The sequence below is a fragment of the Petromyzon marinus genome, chromosome 50, assembly GCF_048934315.1.
Source record: "Petromyzon marinus isolate PM22_M1 ecotype Great Lakes invasive population chromosome 50, UKy_Petmar_22M1.pri1.0, whole genome shotgun sequence".
Taxonomy (NCBI): domain Eukaryota; kingdom Metazoa; phylum Chordata; class Hyperoartia; order Petromyzontiformes; family Petromyzontidae; genus Petromyzon; species Petromyzon marinus.
In genome coordinates this window covers 2,646,878-2,665,291 of record NC_133716.1, presented here as the reverse complement: position 1 = coordinate 2,665,291, position 18,414 = coordinate 2,646,878, and the positions used below count along the sequence as shown (strand labels likewise).

The 18,414-nt window shown below is 52.2% G+C and overlaps 1 protein-coding gene across 2 annotated transcripts in view; it reads left to right on the top strand.

The window, feature by feature from the left end:
• LOC116953224 (laminin subunit gamma-1-like) overlaps nt 1–17,613 on the top strand; it is a 173,449-nt gene extending 155,836 nt beyond the window's left edge. For both annotated transcript variants that reach the window (XM_032973191.2, XM_076074754.1), the window contains 7 exons: nt 1,265–1,412; nt 2,210–2,359; nt 3,381–3,495; nt 4,455–4,654; nt 5,442–5,600; nt 7,419–7,518; nt 7,946–17,613. In XM_032973191.2, the coding sequence (XP_032829082.2) occupies nt 1,265–1,412; nt 2,210–2,359; nt 3,381–3,495; nt 4,455–4,654; nt 5,442–5,600; nt 7,419–7,518; nt 7,946–8,205 (1,132 nt within the window). In that variant the 3' untranslated portion in view covers nt 8,206–17,613. The remainder of the gene's footprint in view (nt 1–1,264; nt 1,413–2,209; nt 2,360–3,380; nt 3,496–4,454; nt 4,655–5,441; nt 5,601–7,418; nt 7,519–7,945) is intronic.
• Nucleotides 17,614–18,414: the final 801 nt, after the last annotated feature.

Genomic DNA, 18,414 nt, shown 5'->3' with positions numbered 1-18,414 from the left:
GGCTTTCGATGATTTACCTTCTAAAATAATCTGGCCATGTCTCGCACCCCCCCCCCCCCCCAAAAAGGGCATCTCGCAACCACAGGATTACGCGTGCACCACCAGGTTCAGAAGAAGAACCACTTGCGTTACACACACAAAGCGCTCGCCACAAATCATCCTCGATACCTCGCTGATGTCGTCAAGGAGCGTAAACCACCATCACGCGTGGGCTCCAGTGGTCATCGTCCTCGCGACAGCGGCGGCGGCGGCTTTCGGCTGACCACCGAAAAAAGGCGGCAGTCACCGCATCGCACGCCGCTTTCAGATGCTCTTTTGCGGCCGTCTGGAACGCTCTTCCTTCCGATATTAGGAAGCCCCTGGAGCTTTATGTACTTTTTAATTTAAATTGAAAACTAATTTCTGTAGAAACTGATTTTTGTATTTAGTTTGTTGTCCTCCGTTTAGCGCGGTTGGCTACATACGGTGCTCAAGAAGTGCAACATACGTACATGCCCAAATCCCAGCACATCACAGGAAGAATTAAGAATATCTCACAAGTTACTCGCTTGTGATTGCACGTAGCAGCAATCATCAACCCCTCCTCCTGGCAGCCTCATGCCACCCCGCTTGCTGAGCAGGTGCTGGGTCACCTTGTGTTGCACAGGAACAGCTGGCAACTGGGGTTGTCCTTTTAAATGCTCTGAGATGAGATGCGACTATGGGAGTTGCTTATCTCATGTAACGGGCTCTGAGATGCTCCGGTATACAGGGCGCTGCATCAAAATCTAATTATCCGAACACCGGATTAGCGATGCGATGTCTCGTTTGGTGGATTATTGTGGTTGTGCAACTGACGAATATGAATAGCTTTCCCGTTCCAAGAGGCCTGCAGGTTGCGGGGTGGGGTGCCCTTGTTCACCGCTGAATCTCGGAATGCGCAAGCGGCTAAGAGGCGTAGCAGCGTCGTTTTTAAAGGCATTGTTACTTGTGGGAGCCTCGGTACCGATAAAGTTGTTGTATTTTAGTTTTCTTCGGGTTACGTTCCGAAGAAAAACATACGTGGACGTCATCGCAACGGTAAAGGGTTAATGCCGCCGCAGAAGACTTACGGATTTCTCGGACAGTAGCAGCAGCAGCAGCAGCAGCAGCTGTCCCGAAACGGACGACGACCGTCCTACGAATATCCCGCCGGACGGGGCGGCCTGCCCTACAAACGCACGGCAACGCGGAGTAACGCCGCCGCGGTGTGCTCCCGTGCCGCTGTGCCGTCGCTCGCGCGCAGGGTCGGCGCGGCCAAGACGCAGGGCGTGCAGCTCGAGGCGCTGGCGGACGCCGTGCACAAGGAGGCCAAGGCGGCCGGCGACAAGGCCCTGCAGATCTACGCCAACGCCTCCACGTCCGTGCCCAACGTGGACATCGACGCCCTCCAGGTTCTCCCCCCCCCCCCCCCCCCCCAGCCCCGCACACCAGGCCTCGCCATTCGCGTTGGGCGGCGTACGTACGTACGTACGTGCGTGCGTACGTACGTACGTGCGTCGGACTTATTTCGTGCCCTACGTTCACCAACCGCGCCAATCGGAGGTGCGGGGGCTAAGCCGCCGCACGTGGCTGCCTGTGGTCCAGCGCCGTGGAAGCAGCGGCGGCGATCAGGGTTGGTGGATCGCTGTACGACTGTTGCGATACTCCCTTGCCGTGACCGTCGAAGAGAAGCCAGCCGTGCTTTGGCCCGCCAGGAGAAGGCGGTGCGGCAAAGTACAAACTAATCTCCATCTTTCCCTTCTGTATGGGGTAGAGCGTTGCTCCCTCGCACACGTGGGTTTTCTCTGGGTGCCCCGGATTCCTCCCACCACGTATGAACACTCATCAATTGACCGGTGACATCTTAATATATCGATGATTGCAGAGCTTGGGCCAACCGTTGGCACCGGCTCACCGGCTCTGGCTGCCACCGTCGGTTCTTCGGCGATTGTGAGGTGCAATTTGCGCGAACGAAACATCAAACATCGCATCGGATATTGCTCAGCGCGACTCCCGCAGTGAAAGCATCGCTTTACGTTTCGCAAACTGAAACCTCTCGCTGTCTCTGTCTCTCTCTCTCTGTCTCTCCCTCCTCGTTCTCTCCGCGTTGCCACCCTCCGCTCGGTTCGCCCCAACCCACACCCCCCCCCCTCCCCCCCTTCTCGTATATTTATCCGCCGTGTTCTCTTTGCGGCCCGCCGCACCGTAGGCCGGCGCCGACCAGGTTAAGGGTCGTGCCGCGGAGCTCGACGGCAAAGTGTCCGAGCAGCAGGGCCTGTTCCGCGAGCTGCAGGACGACCTGCGTCCCCGCGTCGACGAGGCCAAGCGGCTGCTGCAGCGCGGCAACACGGAGCAGCAGGTGCCTGGCACTCACGTGGCTCGGCCCCACTAACCCGCGCGTGTGCGTGCGTGTCTGTCTGTGTGCGTGCGTGTGTGTCTGTGTGTGTGCGTGTGTGTGTGCGTGTGCGTGCGTGTGCGCGTCTGTGTGCCCTACCCCTTGTGTCTCATATTCTCACGGGAACCCGCCCCAAACCCCACCTCCCCCAAATCTTTTTTACGAAAAAATAATGATTAAAAAAACCCACCCCAATTCAAATATCTCAGCGGGACAGGAATAGGCTGCAGAGGAGAATCGAGGATTATCTGACACGGCTAGATTCCTCGACGAGAAAGTTTGAGTCGGCCTCCGCGGCTTCGCAGCCGACACAGGCGGAGGCTCAGAGGCTCTTGCGGCAGGGGAACGCTACCAAGGAGGTATTGTTGTTGTGCGAGCGACCCGCTCGTGGGCCTCTACTCTTGCCCGGCCTTGCTCAAGCGCTCTCCCGGACGCTTCGGGACAGAACCCCCTATGCCGTTTGCTTGTGGTGGTGGTGGTGGGAAACTTTTGGCTTCGGTGAGACGGCGGGGGAGGTGTTTCCTGTCAACCTCCGCACCTCTCAACTTCGACGTTTGCCCTCCTGACGCTGGGGCTTCTGGGTTTTTTGGTGGTTTTTAGTTTCGGCGGGCAGTTGCATGAAACCACGCTGGTGACAGTCTCGCCCGGTTGACGCCGATTCCGGTGAAATAGTTGCCCGGAGAAGTCCGCGCTCAAGATGTCTCGCGGGACTTCTCCCCAAGCGGCCGATGGCGTCAAGCAACTTTTAAGAGACAATGTCGCTCAGTTTCCATTCTACGTCGATGTAAACGACGCGAGAGATTTTCGCTGAAGATGATTCATGCAACTGACCGCCCAGGCCTTTATTCATCGTGCTATAAGCAGCATTGCCAGTTTCAGAAAGCTGTTGCCCAGGCTTCAATCGTTGGTGAAATGTCGAAAAGTAATTTTGAGAAAAATCGATAAATCGTCTCTGTCCACCCCCCCTCCCCTAACCCCCACCCAGGTTCTGGATCAGCTGTTGGCGCGCGCAAACGCCGCGTTCAACTCGGCCAAGGAGGCCGAAGGGAAAGGGAAAGCCACTCTCAAGGAGGCCACCGACACCCTGAACATCCTGAGAGGCAAGTCTCAATGCACAGTGGCAGGGTGGGTGGCAGGGTGATGGCAGGGTGACGGCATCGGTGAAGGCAGGGTGTTGGCATGGTGATAGCAGGGTAGGTGGCGGGGTGGCGAAAAGAGTTATTGCAGGGTGGATGGCTGGGTGGGTGGCATGGTGGATGGCAGGATGGGTGGCATGGTGGCGGAAAGTTGGGTGGCGGGGTGGGTGGCGGGGTGGGCGGCAGGGTGATGACAAGGTGGGTGGCAGTTTGACGGCAGGGTGGCGCTTCTTGCCTCACAGCAAGAAGCGCGAGGGTTTGATGCCCGACTTGGGCACCTTTCTGCGTGGAGTCTGTGTGGCATCACCCTGAGCAGCAGAGTGGGAGTGAGTGTGTGAGTCTAGTCGATATGTTCTGCCCCTGTTCTTCACCGGTCCCTAACAGGTTCTGCCGTTTGCTCCCATAACTTAAAAAAAACACACACACACACAATGTAACTGATATTGGCCACAACATCACGATGCTGAAAAGTTACCTAAAAATTACTGACGTGGGATCCCACACAGCAGAGCAGCTTCGCCTCCGTACTGCTGAAATTTGGCACGATTCCTCCTGTAGAACAGACTCGGCGAGCCTTTCCTGGATAAACAATTGCAGTAACAAATACTCACTCTTATATACAAAACCTCCACCCCCCCCCCCCCCAACGTATTACTGCACCACCTTCCGCTGGCGAGCCAAAACACGCAGCCTCGGACGATAACGGAGTTACTGCAGCTACTACTGCTGCTGCTGTTACTGCTGCTGCTGCTGCAGCTGCTGCTGTTACTGCTGCTACTGCTGCTACTGTTACTGCTGCTGCTGCAGCTGCTGCTGTTACTGCTGCTGCTGCTGCGACCACCACCGTTGCTGTGACTTGACCCTGCCACCCACCCTTCCCAACGCACGCACGCACGGCACCCCCCCGCCCCCGCTCACCGCAGACTTCGACAAGCGCGTGAGCGACAACAAGACGGCGGCGGAGGAGGCGCTGCGCCGCGTGCCGGCCGTGCAGGCGCAGATCGAGAGCGCCAACGCGAAGACGCGGCAGGCCGAGGAAGCGCTGGGCAACGCCGCCAACGACGCCCGCGACGCGCGCGCGATGGCGCAGGACGCCGAGGAGATCGCGCGGCGCGCCCAGGAGGTAGGGGGCGAGGGGCGGGTGCCACGGACGCGGCAGCGAGAAGTCGCTTCGTGCCGTCGCGCCCTGTTCGTGTGTAAATGTAAGATGCACGTGTGCGGAGGCGGTTTTGCAAGGAGGTCCGCAAGCTGCGGCGTGGATACCGTGCGGGGAGAAACTTTGGATGCGCTTGGGGAACGTCGGCGCTCCGTCGCGGCGGCAAAACACGAAACCTTACCACGCGTCACACGCCTTCCCAACGCGAAACACACAGATGCACAACGTGAACCAAATACCTGACTAGCATCGCATTGACTAGAGGCATGGACACTGTGTACCGGGGCCTTGATTCCACCACTGGCTCGTGGCTGTGGGGGAGCAAGATGAGCACCAGTGACCGCAATCCGGCGCCGGCGTGCAGCAACTCCCGTCGCGTCGGCGGTGCCCGAGATGTTAACCACCTCGCCTGGTATGCGGGAGGTCGTGGGTTCTATCCCGACCCTGACGCCTGCTGCTGTATATTTGGAGTTTGCATGGTCTCCCCGCGGTCGCGTGGATTTTTCTCCGGGTCCTTCGGTTTTTCCACTCCACATTTAGAATCAACGCCACGCCTTTAGGGTATCAGCCTGCTGGACATTTCCACGTGACGATAAGCCACTTCGTAGAGCTGTCATCCGTGATAGCCAGGTGGTCGCTTCTGTTAAAGAGCTACTACATGTACCTCGGTGGGACCTTGTTACCTGGTCAAAAAAAAAATGTGTTTACCACAGTTTTAACCGCCATGTCTGCTGGTGGCCCTGTCTCACCGCAGCGAGCGGGCGGCCTGAAGACGGAGGTGGAGAATGCATACGGTGACGCGGCGGGCCTGGCCGAGGGAGCCGCGGGCCTCCTCGCCGGCCTGGCTGGCGCCGAGGCTGAGCTGGCACGCAAGCAGCAGGACGCCGCGCGGGACACGGACCTCGCCAACATGGTGAGGGCCACACGCTCCCCGCTGTTGCCGTCACCGCCGCGACGGCGCTTTGACGGTCCGGCGGCGCACCGACCGGGCTTGCGATCCCGAGATCGCCCGGTCGATTCGATCTCCCCCGGGCGCGGCGGTGAACTAAATCCCCCCCGCCCCCCAACCCCCCCCCCGTCCACCCCCACCGCTCGCCCCCCGCCCTACCGGCGCTGCCATCCACATAGCGATTGGCAGGTCGTCAAGCGTGATGGGGTCAAGTGCGGCTGCTCCCACCTCTCCCAAACCCCCGTCTGGACAGCCGTGCGAGAGCCGGCCGAGTCCCCTCTGGAGGGGCCGTCTCCGCAGAGCTCCCCTCTCGTGGAGGCACTTCTGACAGCGGTGGCGTGAGCCAGCCGTTGCAGGACCGCTCCTTTACCTTTTAAATATTTCTTTTTTTATTGAATAAAGCGCGAGGCCCCTTTCAGCGCGCCGCCAGCCTCGTTCGCTCCGACTCCGCCGTTCGAGCGGCGCATTCACGACGCAACTGCTGCACCATTTATTCGGAGGTGGGGGGGGGGGGGAGACACGAAGGGGGAGTGGGCCCGTGAACTCCCATAAACTGGGCGCGTTATGACAAAGGGGTAAAGTGTGTTGCTTAAATGGAGGGAGGGGGACAGGGTGGTGGGTGGGGGGGGCGGAGGCGTTTACCTTTTAATCGGCCGCGGGACGAGGCCCTCGCTATGCCACTGCAGGTCGTGGAGGTCATGTGACCACACTTCACCGCAACGGTCGCCGCCTGTTTGACAAAAGCAGAGAGCGGTAAACGTGAGGTTCGTAGGAGCGTGGTGCAACGGTGGATGTTGTCGCACTGCCCTCGGCTGCCCACCGCCCATCCCGTGCGCTATCCAAGCTCAAATCCCCTTGCTTGGCTTTCGGGATCTGACGAGTTGGCGAACATTCCGAGTGATTTGGTCGTCAGCTGTAGTGCTTTGCCAATGACACTTGATGCTTGAGTTCTTCGCGATTGTCCAGGTGGTATTATTATTATTATTTCAGTGCTATCACTTTTACTTTCCCCCCTCACGCCTTCAGTTTTATTACAATCTATCTGGCGGTGGAATATTCGTTTGTGACGGCTCTCAGTGAGCAGTGCATCATCCGCCCTGTGTCACAGAGCATGCCCCCAGAAGGTGACGTGACAGAGCTACCTCTGAAGTCGCCTCAGTCACCTTTGAACCCGCATGAAGGACAAACCTTTAATGTTCCCTGCTGAGCACTGAAGTCAGCCAAATAAAGTGAAATAGTAATTTGATGAGATGTGTTTTTTTTTATTGGTGTGCAGTCATTGGTTACTGGGGCAAGAACATCAACTCACGGTAGCGAGATGTTAACTCCCTCGCCTTATATACAGGAGGTCGTGGGTTCGATCCTGACCCTAACGCCTGCCATATATTTGGAGTTTTCATGTTCTCCTCGTGGTCACGTGAATTTTTTTCCAGATCGTCCGCTTTTTCCCTCTACGTTTTGAAACATGCGTTTTGAGTATTTGGCTGCTATACATTTCCACGTGATAAGCCACTTCGTTGAGCTATCATGTGTGGCCAGGTCGCTTCTGAAAAACATAGCTCAGTGGGCCTTACCTGGTAAAATAAAAAAAAACACTTCATTTTAACTCACGAAACTGGATAAGCTAGTTTATTAACAGGTGGCTGAAACTTGGATTCACACCCAGGATTTCAACACTGCCAGCTCAGCGTTCTGACCTCTGTGCTCTGCTGTCACTCGGCCATCTGCGTGTTGCCAGTGTTCAATAGCAACTTCTTGCTGTTTGTTGTTGTCGTTGCTTAGGCAGCTGAGGCGGCACAGGAGGCCGAGGACAAGGCGAGGAGAGCCAAGAGCTCCGTCAGCGGAGCCCTGGAGCAGATCGAGCAGCTCCTGCGTGACTTGGGTGAGCAGCAGCAGCATCAGCATCACAGTAGCAGCAGCAGCAGCAACAGCGACAGAGGAAGTTAGACCAACAGTGCCAGCAGCAGCAGCAGTTACAGCAGCAACAGAGGAAATTACAGCAACAGCGGTAACACCGACCCCTCCGTGTGCCGTACCTACCCCATGCACTTTTAAATCTAGATTGAAAACTCACTTCTTTAGAACTGCTTTTTTGTGTTTAGTTTGCTGCCCTTCCCCCACGCCTCCGATTAGCACGGTCGGCAACGTACGGCGCGAAACAAGTTCAGCATACGCACGTGCAACGTACGTGGCGGCCTTCGTGCGTGCCACTCGCTCGCACCACTTGCCCCCCACAAGCCTGTTAAGCGTATACCTGGGCGGGGTGGGGGGGGGGGTGACGATCGACCTTTGCGTGTGCCGCCCGGCAGGTTCCCTGGAGGACGTAGACCTGGGGCGGCTGCAGGATCTGGAGCGCAAGTACGCGGAGGCGGAGCGGGCGCTGGCGGGCGGCGGCGAGCTGGAGCCGCGGCTGCAACGCCTGGAGGACGTGGTGGCGTCGCAGTCAGCGGCGCTGCGCGGCTACGATGCGAGCGTGGAGCAGGCGCTCGCCGACATCCGCAACCTGGAGGAGATCCGCGACGCCCTGCCGCAGGGCTGCTTCAACGCGGGCGAGATCGAGAGGCCCTAAGCCTTGCCTCCACCCCCGTCCCTTCCACCCCCACCCCCACCCCACCCCCACCCCCCCCCCGCTTGAAGCGGAGGCGTCGAAGAAAATGTCACGACGAGAGGCGACTAATTTAAATTAATGACGGACAAAATCACGGAGAAGACAGAGAGAGAGAGAGAGAGAAAAAATATATATGTGGGGGCTTCCGGATCGCGTGAACTGTGTCGAGCCCGTGACGAGTGCCGCAGTGCGACCTGGGACATCACGTTGACCGCCACCTTCAATGAAAAATATACAGCGAAATACGGGGAAGGGGGGCGGGGCGGGGGGAGAGGGGAAATTATGGATGAGTGAAAAATATATTGTCGGGGACGAAGCCGATAAATGTAACTATATTTTTTAATTAGCGGGGATCCAATTGTCGTGCGCTTTTTTGACATAGTATTAAAACGCGATTGCATCTGGACGCAGTGTTTGTATATGTTATTGTGCAAGCGATGCGGCCGGGAATTGCCACGGGGGGGGGGGGGGGGCGCTCGCGTCTCGGTGGAGGTCGCGCGGGGTCAGGAAGACAGATCTCGCGCTTTCATTTAAAAACGCCGGGGCGGCCCGATGCAGCGGCACACGGTCACGCACGAGCGTTCGCGTCGCCGGCTACGAAGGTTGACGTCGTGATGGAACGAGGGCGGTGGCTGGTTTTTAAATAAAAGCGCACCGTCGCAAACCCTGCCCTCCCCCCCCCCCTCCACGGTAATATTGGGGGGGGGTGGCTTCGTGCGACAAGAGGAATCGTGGATAAGTGGCGTAGACGTCGCGACGGGGAAGTCTTTCTCTCATCCTCCGTCCACGGATACCGGGGAGAGATCGCGGATGTCGTGGCCTCTGCCTTCACGAGGGTTTTTCAGCTAAAAGGGATTGCAGATAAGACGACTTCTACGTAATTTCAAGGGAGGTTGTTTTGTCACCTCCGTCGGTTATTCGACCGCGCGAGTGCTTGAGGTCGCGCCCTCCGACATCTTTTCGGGTCATGCCGCCACGTTTCGTTCGCGCGCGACGTCCGACGTTTCGATCCGCGCGCTGGCAGTGATATACGACGCGGCTGATGCACTCGGAGCGCTGCGCCCGGGCGCCAGGCGTTGCTGCTGTCGCGGCAGTATTACGTGCGGGATTGAGATTGACTAAGCACACTGCACGCCCAAGCGAAACGTATTTACTCCTCACGGCGCTATGCGGCGTGAACCCCTAACCCCCTAGCAAGGCCAACAGATCGCGGATGCCAACTGGAGTCTGCTTATTGGCTATGGCCCAACCGTCTTGCACGGCACGTGGAACAGATCCGGAGGTCGTGGGGGCATGTAGCCAAGGCCACCCTATGTCGAGTAATCGAGGACTCGTGAAGGTTGTACCGTGAGGGGGGCAACAGAATCTGACTCCGCTAGTTCAAAAGTCAGTGGGGGGGCAGCTACCCTCCCTGCACCCATGTTCCCACATCCCACGTTACTTTGTGGATTTTCAAGGCGGGAGACAGCTTGGCAGCTGCGGTATTTTCGCCCCCGGTGTTCTTGTGCGCTGATGTTTAGCGTGGGCCAGGATGACATCGCCCGTGGTCTGCCAGATGCTGGTCCCTAGAACGGCGAGTCTGATTCGTTCAGGAGGCACCACAAGATTTAAAGTGCTCCCTGGGCTATTGGGTGTAAATTTTCGCCCTCGAGTTTACTATTAAATGGCACACGTGCTATTTAAATCCACGAAGCGTTTGATAAAAAAACTATTAAATCCCAATTTGAATATAAACCAACACAGTGGCTTATTTATAATTAGCGCTAAACACGTATTACCACCTTGTTTCCAAACAATAATAACATTAACTATGAAAATCTATTAAATTATGAATGCAATAATGATACACGACAACGGAAATATTTGAGCATGAATTTCTTATCATTTTAATCAAATGTGCCCCTGGAAATCTGTTAGTGCTTTTCGTCAAGATGCGACACGCAGCCTGTGTCATCACTTGGCCACATGCCGCTCGTCTGCTGACCAGTTCCCACCGGCATGTCACGGTATTGCAACTGCCCACGACGTGGTATCTATTTTATTGACTGCGGGAGGGGGATGATGGGCTGCAGTTCTCGGATCGGATTCGACCTCATGGCTCACATTGAGGTCGGGGCACTGCGCTGCGCTGCCACCGATACTGGATCGCCGTGCAGACGCGTTCTGCGAAAGGGCGAGGGGCTTTATGGGCCTCTGGTTACCCAGCGCCGCGCCAAAAGCCCAACCGCATTTTTCTTGAGGACGACTTCTTCATGGAGTGGGCATTTCACAACAAGCCACTGGTTGGAAAAAAAAATCGCACGTGGCCACAGTAGTTTTGACCCCCGCATGGATCCTGCCCGCTGTAGTGCAAGTGCTACGATTCGTTGCCACATCCACCGTGGTGCACGTTGCCCGGCGAATCTTTTGGCGCGTGCCGTCCTTCCCACGGGACGTCACCTGCTCAGTGAGGCTGTCTGTCATGGTGCAGAGTCTGCCCGCCGTGCGCCCGGCCAGGTGGCTCAGCGATAGAGCGGGCGGCTCGCAATTGGAAGTTTGCGATTTTTTTTTTAATCCTGGGTGGTGGGCGGGGTGTGACTCGGTCAAACGTCATGCATCGAGGTCATTTTTGGGATGGAAATATAGCCCACGATGGGTTCACAAAATAGATACGTAAATATCCACGACAGACACTTTGCCATAACAAGAAAATTAATTCTCAATTTTTTACTAAATTTGCTGAATTAAATTCGGTTGTGCATGGGGGGGGGGGTCATTGGGTTTTATACAAAATGAGTAGCACGTTGTGGGAGAGCTTACAGTGCTTGTCCTGGAGTCTCACCCACTCGTCTTTATGCCGCCGGCGTGAGGGCTGTGAACGAGAGACGAGAACAACCTCGATGCTAATTTGAGGTGGACACCATTTCTAGACATGCGTTTGTTTCTTTTGTTTGTAGCAGCAGAGACATCTGGTTGAGCAGAGCTCGCCCTTGAAGGCGGCAGTGAAACTGCACTGCGGGGAGCGGCGCGTTGCCCCACAGAGCAAACCGGTGGCCAGGTGGCAGGTGGGGAATAGCTGCAAGGAAGTTAAATTGATTGCAAACTAATCAAAGTCATCGTTCTGTAACGTTAAGTGTATCTCAAATGAGATGTACATCGGGTATTGATGAACTTGTTTACGTTTGAACATTTATATAGGAAACCTCATGAATGGTCTATGACATGCAACGACCATTTAAAGGCTTTTTTTTAAAGGAGGGCGCCTGGCTGTAACCCCCCCTGCCTCCACCTGGGTGTGCTGTAACAGGATAAAATGAATGCGGGACAGAGTGAATGATAAATTATGTTAATGTGAATGGAAGACAATCAGCATCAAGGGGCGCCCTAATATGGGCATTTTCAATCCAAAATATCACAGCTTGATCCATGCTTGATCCATGCTCGAACACATAGGCACATGTATTAAAAATATCATAGCCATGCTTGATCGATGCTCGAACACATGGAACAAGCTTCGTATCGTTAAAAATCGGTCGATTACCGTTTCATTGAGCATTGGATCGTTAAAAACACATCAATTCCAGTTCCAGTATTACTTATATGGGCAAAGTCACGCCAAATTACTCCAAATATGGGCCTACCGTATAAACATAATTCATCATTCATTCTGTCGCGGATTCATTTCATCCTGTTGCAACGTCTCCTCTGTCGAGTATATTTGGCGAGTTGTTGAGAGTTAAGAATGCAAAATCAGTCCGGTTTTGTTTTTGCAAAAAGAAAGTGTGATAGTCGCAAAATAGTTTGGCGACTCTTTCTCTCTACCAAGTTGCAATTTATGTTGTGCCCAATTTAATTTTCTGCTAAAAACAACAATTCGTGTTATTGTTTTTTTATTATAAATATGCGTACACTATACACTACGGTAAAAAAATGAGCTTTGACGACGGGATGTATGCAGAGAGCCCGATTTGCCCCGCAAGCTCGTGCAACTTTCACTTTGCGTTTCTGTGTCGCCGTCCACAGCAGTTGGCAGAGCCGTGGTGCTTCTGTTGCTTCAGTTGCTGCTGTTGCTTCAGTTGCTTCTGTTGCTTCAGTTGCTTCTGTTACTTCAGTTGCTTCTGTTGCTTCAGTTGCTGCTGTTGCTTCAGTTGCTTCTGTTGCTTCAGTTTCTGCTGTTGCTTCAGTTGCTTCTGTTGCTTCAGTTGCTGCTGTTGCTTCAGTTGCTGCTGTTACTTCAGTTGCTGCTGTTGCTTCAGTTTCTTCAGTTGCTTCAGTTGCTGCTGTTGCTTCTGTTGCTTCAATTAATGCTGTTGCTTCAGTTGTTGCTGTTGCTTCAGTTGTTGCTGTTGCTGCTGTTGCTTTTATTGCTTCAATTAATGATGTTGCTTCAGTTGTTGCGGTTGCTTCAGTTGCTTCTGTTGCTTCAGTTGCTGCTGTTGCTTCAGTTGCTGCTGTTGCTTCAGTTGCTGCTGTTGCTTCAGTTGCTTCTGTTGCTTCAGTTGCTTCTGTTGCTTCAGTTGCCTCATTCAACTTAAGCACTAAATTTAGGTCAACGGTTTGTTGCAGTGCGCCCGAATTTAATAAAGGCCAAGTTTTGTTTAGTATCCGTAATAGAGGGTTTTTTGGGGGGGGTTAGATCACGTAAATATAAATGTGTCGTTAAACCCGCCACCACCCGACACCGCCAATTAGTAAGAGGATTTGTCACGTAAACAAAACGTGTGCCAATTCGTTACTAGTTCAGCACACCGCTTGTGTGTTGGAGAGTAAACCCACGACATTTACATCGCGAAGGCCTACGTGTTCAGCTTGTTTCGTTTCGTTCCCTCATAGACTGTGTAAAAATACAACACACGAAAACGATGCTTTCTTTACGATGTAAAACACTCTCATTGGTGACTACAGTAGATTGCCATATTCTATATCACCCTCTGATCGATTCATCCAGTCGTGGATCTCTTTATTCTTCCTCTTAGCTAATCGTCCCTGAGGATTCTAATTCGATTCATACGTATGTTGCCATTTGAAATAGGTCTCTGTGGCGGCAACGTTGTTGTCATGGTGAAGGGCTGTTCGTGCTACTTATCTTTTGTATTTTTCCCGTCAAGATTTCCGTAGCATATGCCTCTAACATAATGCAAGGGAAGATGTCCCTGCATGCTTATATTTCCAGCGCTTAACCTCGTTATTTATAAGTGAAAGCGGCCTCCATTCAAAATGAACGCGGGTGACGGTGTAAAGATGCGATGCTACAAATACAATTTATACGAGTGTGTGCGAGGGATGTGTTCCCAAATGTTTTTGGATTAATCTGACTTGTCCAAAAATCGAACATAGCTCGGAAATATTGATCCGAACGTGTGACGTCACGTTAAGTGATTTCACTTCCACGCTTTTCCCAACCAAAACTGCCGTATTGTGACATCATTTTGCCGATATCTAAATCCCTCGTATGTACAGGTCACGTTGGGCGATCAGAGTGGACCATCATCATATCACCACATTCTATAATTTAAGACCTAATCACCTATGTCATTGTGGCATGGCTCTTCTGCACCGAGTTATACGTCATTTTTCAGGGGACGTGTTCTCTTTTGCACGCCGATTGACTTAAGAGGCAACGGTCTTTAAAATCAACAACCCCTTTCTCCAAAGAAATTGACCACTCGTCCATCTCTATGGCTCTAAAGTGGTACAGTCCCATCTAAAAACCACGGCACATCGCCAGGTCCACCCACAGGTTCCTGGAGGCCTGAGAGGACTCCAGGCCCCGGGGCTTAATGTGCCACGCGGGGACACCTTAAATCAGTGGTTCTCAACCGGGGAAACACGTGGCAATGTTCCAGGGGGTACGTGGGGTGATTTATAAATCTGTGAAATTATATCACACGTGAGAGTCATTGGCGAATAATTATCGTGTCGTACGAATCTTGCCAACGTAAAATAACTACGATTCAATTTAAATCCATATGGTAACCTACAACGGTGTAAAATACCCTTCTCAACTCATTGATCGCAAACAAAAGTGGTTTGCAAGAGTAAGCAGCGAGCGCGAACAAAGTATGTCACACATGCAGAGCGTCCGGTGACTTTGTTGTTATTCGCTTGCGGTCACTTGGCTCGTTGGGATAACCTTTACGCAATGGACAATTGGTTAAAATACTGACGTGTCATTGTTCGTGCAACACGTCTTTTGCTGTGATGTTTATAATCGCAAACTGCAGCCATTCCATCTGTTTGCAAAGCTGTGACCATATTGTTGCTTTGTTCTTCGACAAGTGTTTGCTCGTCTCTGCACTCTCAGGACAACGAGAAACGAGCAGAGCTCACTGCCCTTCTAATGTGCATGTGAGCAAGGGAAGCGCCATCTTTGATCACGTGATACGTTCGCCCTCGAGTCGGAAATGACGAGGTGTCATGCCCCATTCAGCCCACAATCTTCACCAAAAAGCACGGACGTGAGGTTAAAATGTCCCCTTACCTTTTGGGACATTCGCCCGTCAGCGTCGTGCAGGTCATATGTTGTTCGAGGAATCTATCGTTGTTGTGTAAGCTATGCGTTTCTAAAGGATGTGTCATTGTTAAGGATGCTATCAGTTGGCCCAAAGATCTATCGACATTGAGGATGCTGAGTCGCCCACCTTTTGCGACCGCCAGTGAATTGATCAATCATCGCCGTTTTCCAACTCACATTTTTGGTGGTCCGATCGTGGCGCTGATTTTATATTGGTCGACGGAGAGTGCTCTGCACTCCGATTGACCCTTTCTAAGATACAAATTGCGTTTTAAAGCTGGTCTTTTCATGAAATGTGTTTTGTTGAGGTATCACGTGTATAGTTTTTAGTCCACGCTTGCGATGCGGCTCACAGCAATCTAGGTTCGCATTCACCTTCACGTGCATGGAATCAGCTTTCATTATACCTGAAACGATCTTCTTTTGGCAACTCGCACACCACTCGCTGTTTCTTTCACGCATCGGCCGGAGTGCTGTCCAGCAAACCGAGTGGCGTCTCACAGATGTGGGGTGGCCAAACCGTGGGTTCCCGAGTCGCGTACGGCTCTCTCCAGGTCCGTTTGTGGCTCGGTAGAGACGCGGCTTACCATGTCTGACTCTTGAACGTAACGTTACTTTAAGCAGTAAAACGAAACATCTGCAGAAGCAGGGCTGACATGGGGCATTTGCCCCTGCACGCGGCAGAGCCCGACGTGAGTACTCCCCGGGGGGCGCTCCTTCTGACTTCGAAATTCGAGACCCAACGGCCAGTTGGCACAAATGAACCGGCCGCGGTGGCGAGATGTTAATTCTCTTGCCTGGTATGCAGGGGGTCGTGGGTTCGATCCCGACCCTAGCGCCTGCTGTGTATTTGGAGTTTGCGGTGTTCTCCCCGTGGTCGTGTGGATTTTTCTCCGGGTACTCCATTTTTTTTCATTTAGAATCGTTTGGAGTATTTGGCTGATATAAATTTCCACGTGATGAGCCACTTCGTTGAGCTATCATTTGTGGCCAGGTCGCTTCTGAAATATGTATATCGCTCAGTGGGCCTTACCTGGTAAAAAACATTTTTTAGTTTCATGCCATCTGCTCCTGTGGCTCACGGCTATGTGAAGGTATTGATCGTAGGGTCAGGAGGTTTGGCCACCCCCGTTATAGATGATGCCTTTTAATAACAATATCAAGCTGACAGGTTGCGTTCATTTCCACCAAACTTACTGCCTCATGCGCATTGTCCAGTTGAAGAGCAAATGTTGAAGTTAAACGCTGTTCAGTTGACACTACTATTGCTCACAACAATTCCGACATTCAGATTCATGCTCGCAAAGATACCCAAAAGTAACCTGGTGTTTGGCCGAGGAAGCTCTAGTTTCAGAAGAGCTCTCCCGGTGTTCCGCAGCGTTTTCGAAAATAAGTACTTCGTCTCGGTATGAAACGTTCTGGCTTCCCGCTTGACTCATCATACAAGGAAAGGGATGGGGCTCCACCCAAGTAGTGGACAAGGATGGCAAGAGTTAGATCAGGGCCTATGGGCAGTAGTGTCAGAGCGAGCCACTCGCGGTGGGTTGATGATAGTTGTTGAGTGACCCTGGCTCACTGAAAAAAGTGGGCAGGCCTGATGGAGGGACGGGGGCGTGGGGGTGGCGGTGCTTCTCACCACGCGTCTCCGTTGAGCCTCCCAGAGATATTTGTCAGCCTCACGAACCGGGTCCGTTTATTATTGTCATGGGATTGCAACACTGGTGGGATTGGAGAGGGCGGCGGGGTTGTCGCACGTAACATCTCAGCGATTCGTGGGAGTGAGAGGGGATGGTCTGCGGTTGATTGACAGCGCTGCCCGGGGTTAACGCCGCCGCCGCTGCTGCTGTGAAGATAATGGCAGCTAAAGTATTTCTGTGCAAAGGTGTGCACACCTATTTGTGTTGCTGTAAATGCGACTTTACGTTTTCAATCTGAAGTCACAGCCACTTTGTTATTTGAAATATAATTATTGGTTGTTTTTTTTCGCTGTATTATTTCCCACAGCCTGAATAAGCTCAAGTAGACTAAGCCATTTCAGCCGAGACATCTAAGAAAAAGGAGGGGGGGGGGTGGGTGCTGAGGTTTTTGTTATTAGGCCTATACTGTATGAACTTATGTTAATAACGCAAAAAAATACGTAATTATAGAGGTGTACGGTGGCTAAATAACAAGTCACTGCAGTACAGGGTGCTGTCAATCAAAAACCAAACAAGAACCGCAAATTGCAAATGTTGCAACGTGTGCCATGCACTGTTGGACGGTATAAGTTAGACCGAATCAAAATTGCATGCAAGAGTGATGCACTGTTGAACTTCAGCTGAGGCTTTTCAAGGGACATGGAAGGTTGTTGGGCCAACCTTGGCTTGACAACGGTTCCAACCACATGGCTCAACGTTGCCATGGTTTACCAGGGTGGTCTAAGCTTCTAACCATTACACCTACACTGCTAAATAGTTTTTTTACACATTTCTACTCAGAGGTGACATGGCATGCTTATTGACCTCTGAAATTCATTTAAAAATATATATATATTATTTAACACAGGTCAAAATGTCATGTTTTTATGTATTAGCAAGCTTCTGTGAGTGCAGTTTGCTTAGAGACCGCACTGCAAAGCCATATTGCGCTATAATATAAGTACTGTAGCTCATTAAGGTGTTATTTTGATTGTATTTTAGAAATAAATTGCAATGTTTCAACTGATACACTGGTGCTAATGGAAACATATAAAAGATGTTTTAAAAGGAATTATATGGTTGTGTTTTGAATTTCAGTTCGGCCGATTTGCTTTAATCATGTGAGTGTGCGTTCCTTTTGAATGTTATAATCATATCTTATTAAAGGGATGTAATTGCATACCATTTTACATAAAATGACTAATTTGTGGATTTTATCATTTTAAAATTGTAAACATTTACACTTGCGTTTTAAGATGTGCCAATGCAAAATATTTAAATATATTCTGAGAGCCTTTTGTTTTACATCCCAAAATGTATAGCATTTGTTTTACAGATTTTTTAAATATATTTTTTACTTTTCAAAAGCTTAACTTTTTTAATTCACGAAACAAATTCTGACTCCAGCTGCTGCATAAACCAGGGGTGGACTCGACACTGTGTGGAGTCGCCTAAATTAGTGCAGGCCCCGTTCCTGCAGCCTCATTCCATCAACTCAACGCAGGTGTACGCAGTTGCATATCCTCACATTAATAATGCGCGCGGTGTTTTCATAAAACAAAACAAAAGATCCATCACGTCGCTCAACTTGCAGACGACTACGCTCTACCGCTTTTTCCACTGTACACCAGAGCCGCACCGGGGCTTGCCGAAGCGGCCCGACGCGCCTACACAAGGCGAGCCCTTCTGCCGACCTCACTCGCGATGTATAGGTGATGCCTTGTCCTTCGCGGCGTACTGATTGACGTGTTATGAACGCTGCTTGGCCCCGAGCCAGTCCCAGCCAATCACCGTCCGGTGCTGGCTCGGCTCGACAAAATCGCCAGTCGGGGGGGGGTTGAGGGCGGGGGGAAACATCGCGTGGTGCTGCGAGGGGCTTCGCGCTGGCTTGGCTCGGGTGTGCCAGTGGAAAAAAGGGGGATGTTCAAGCGAATCACCGTTCTATTACTAAATTATAAACTTTTTATTTCACTATGTAAGGCCCCACTGAGCTATATAGCT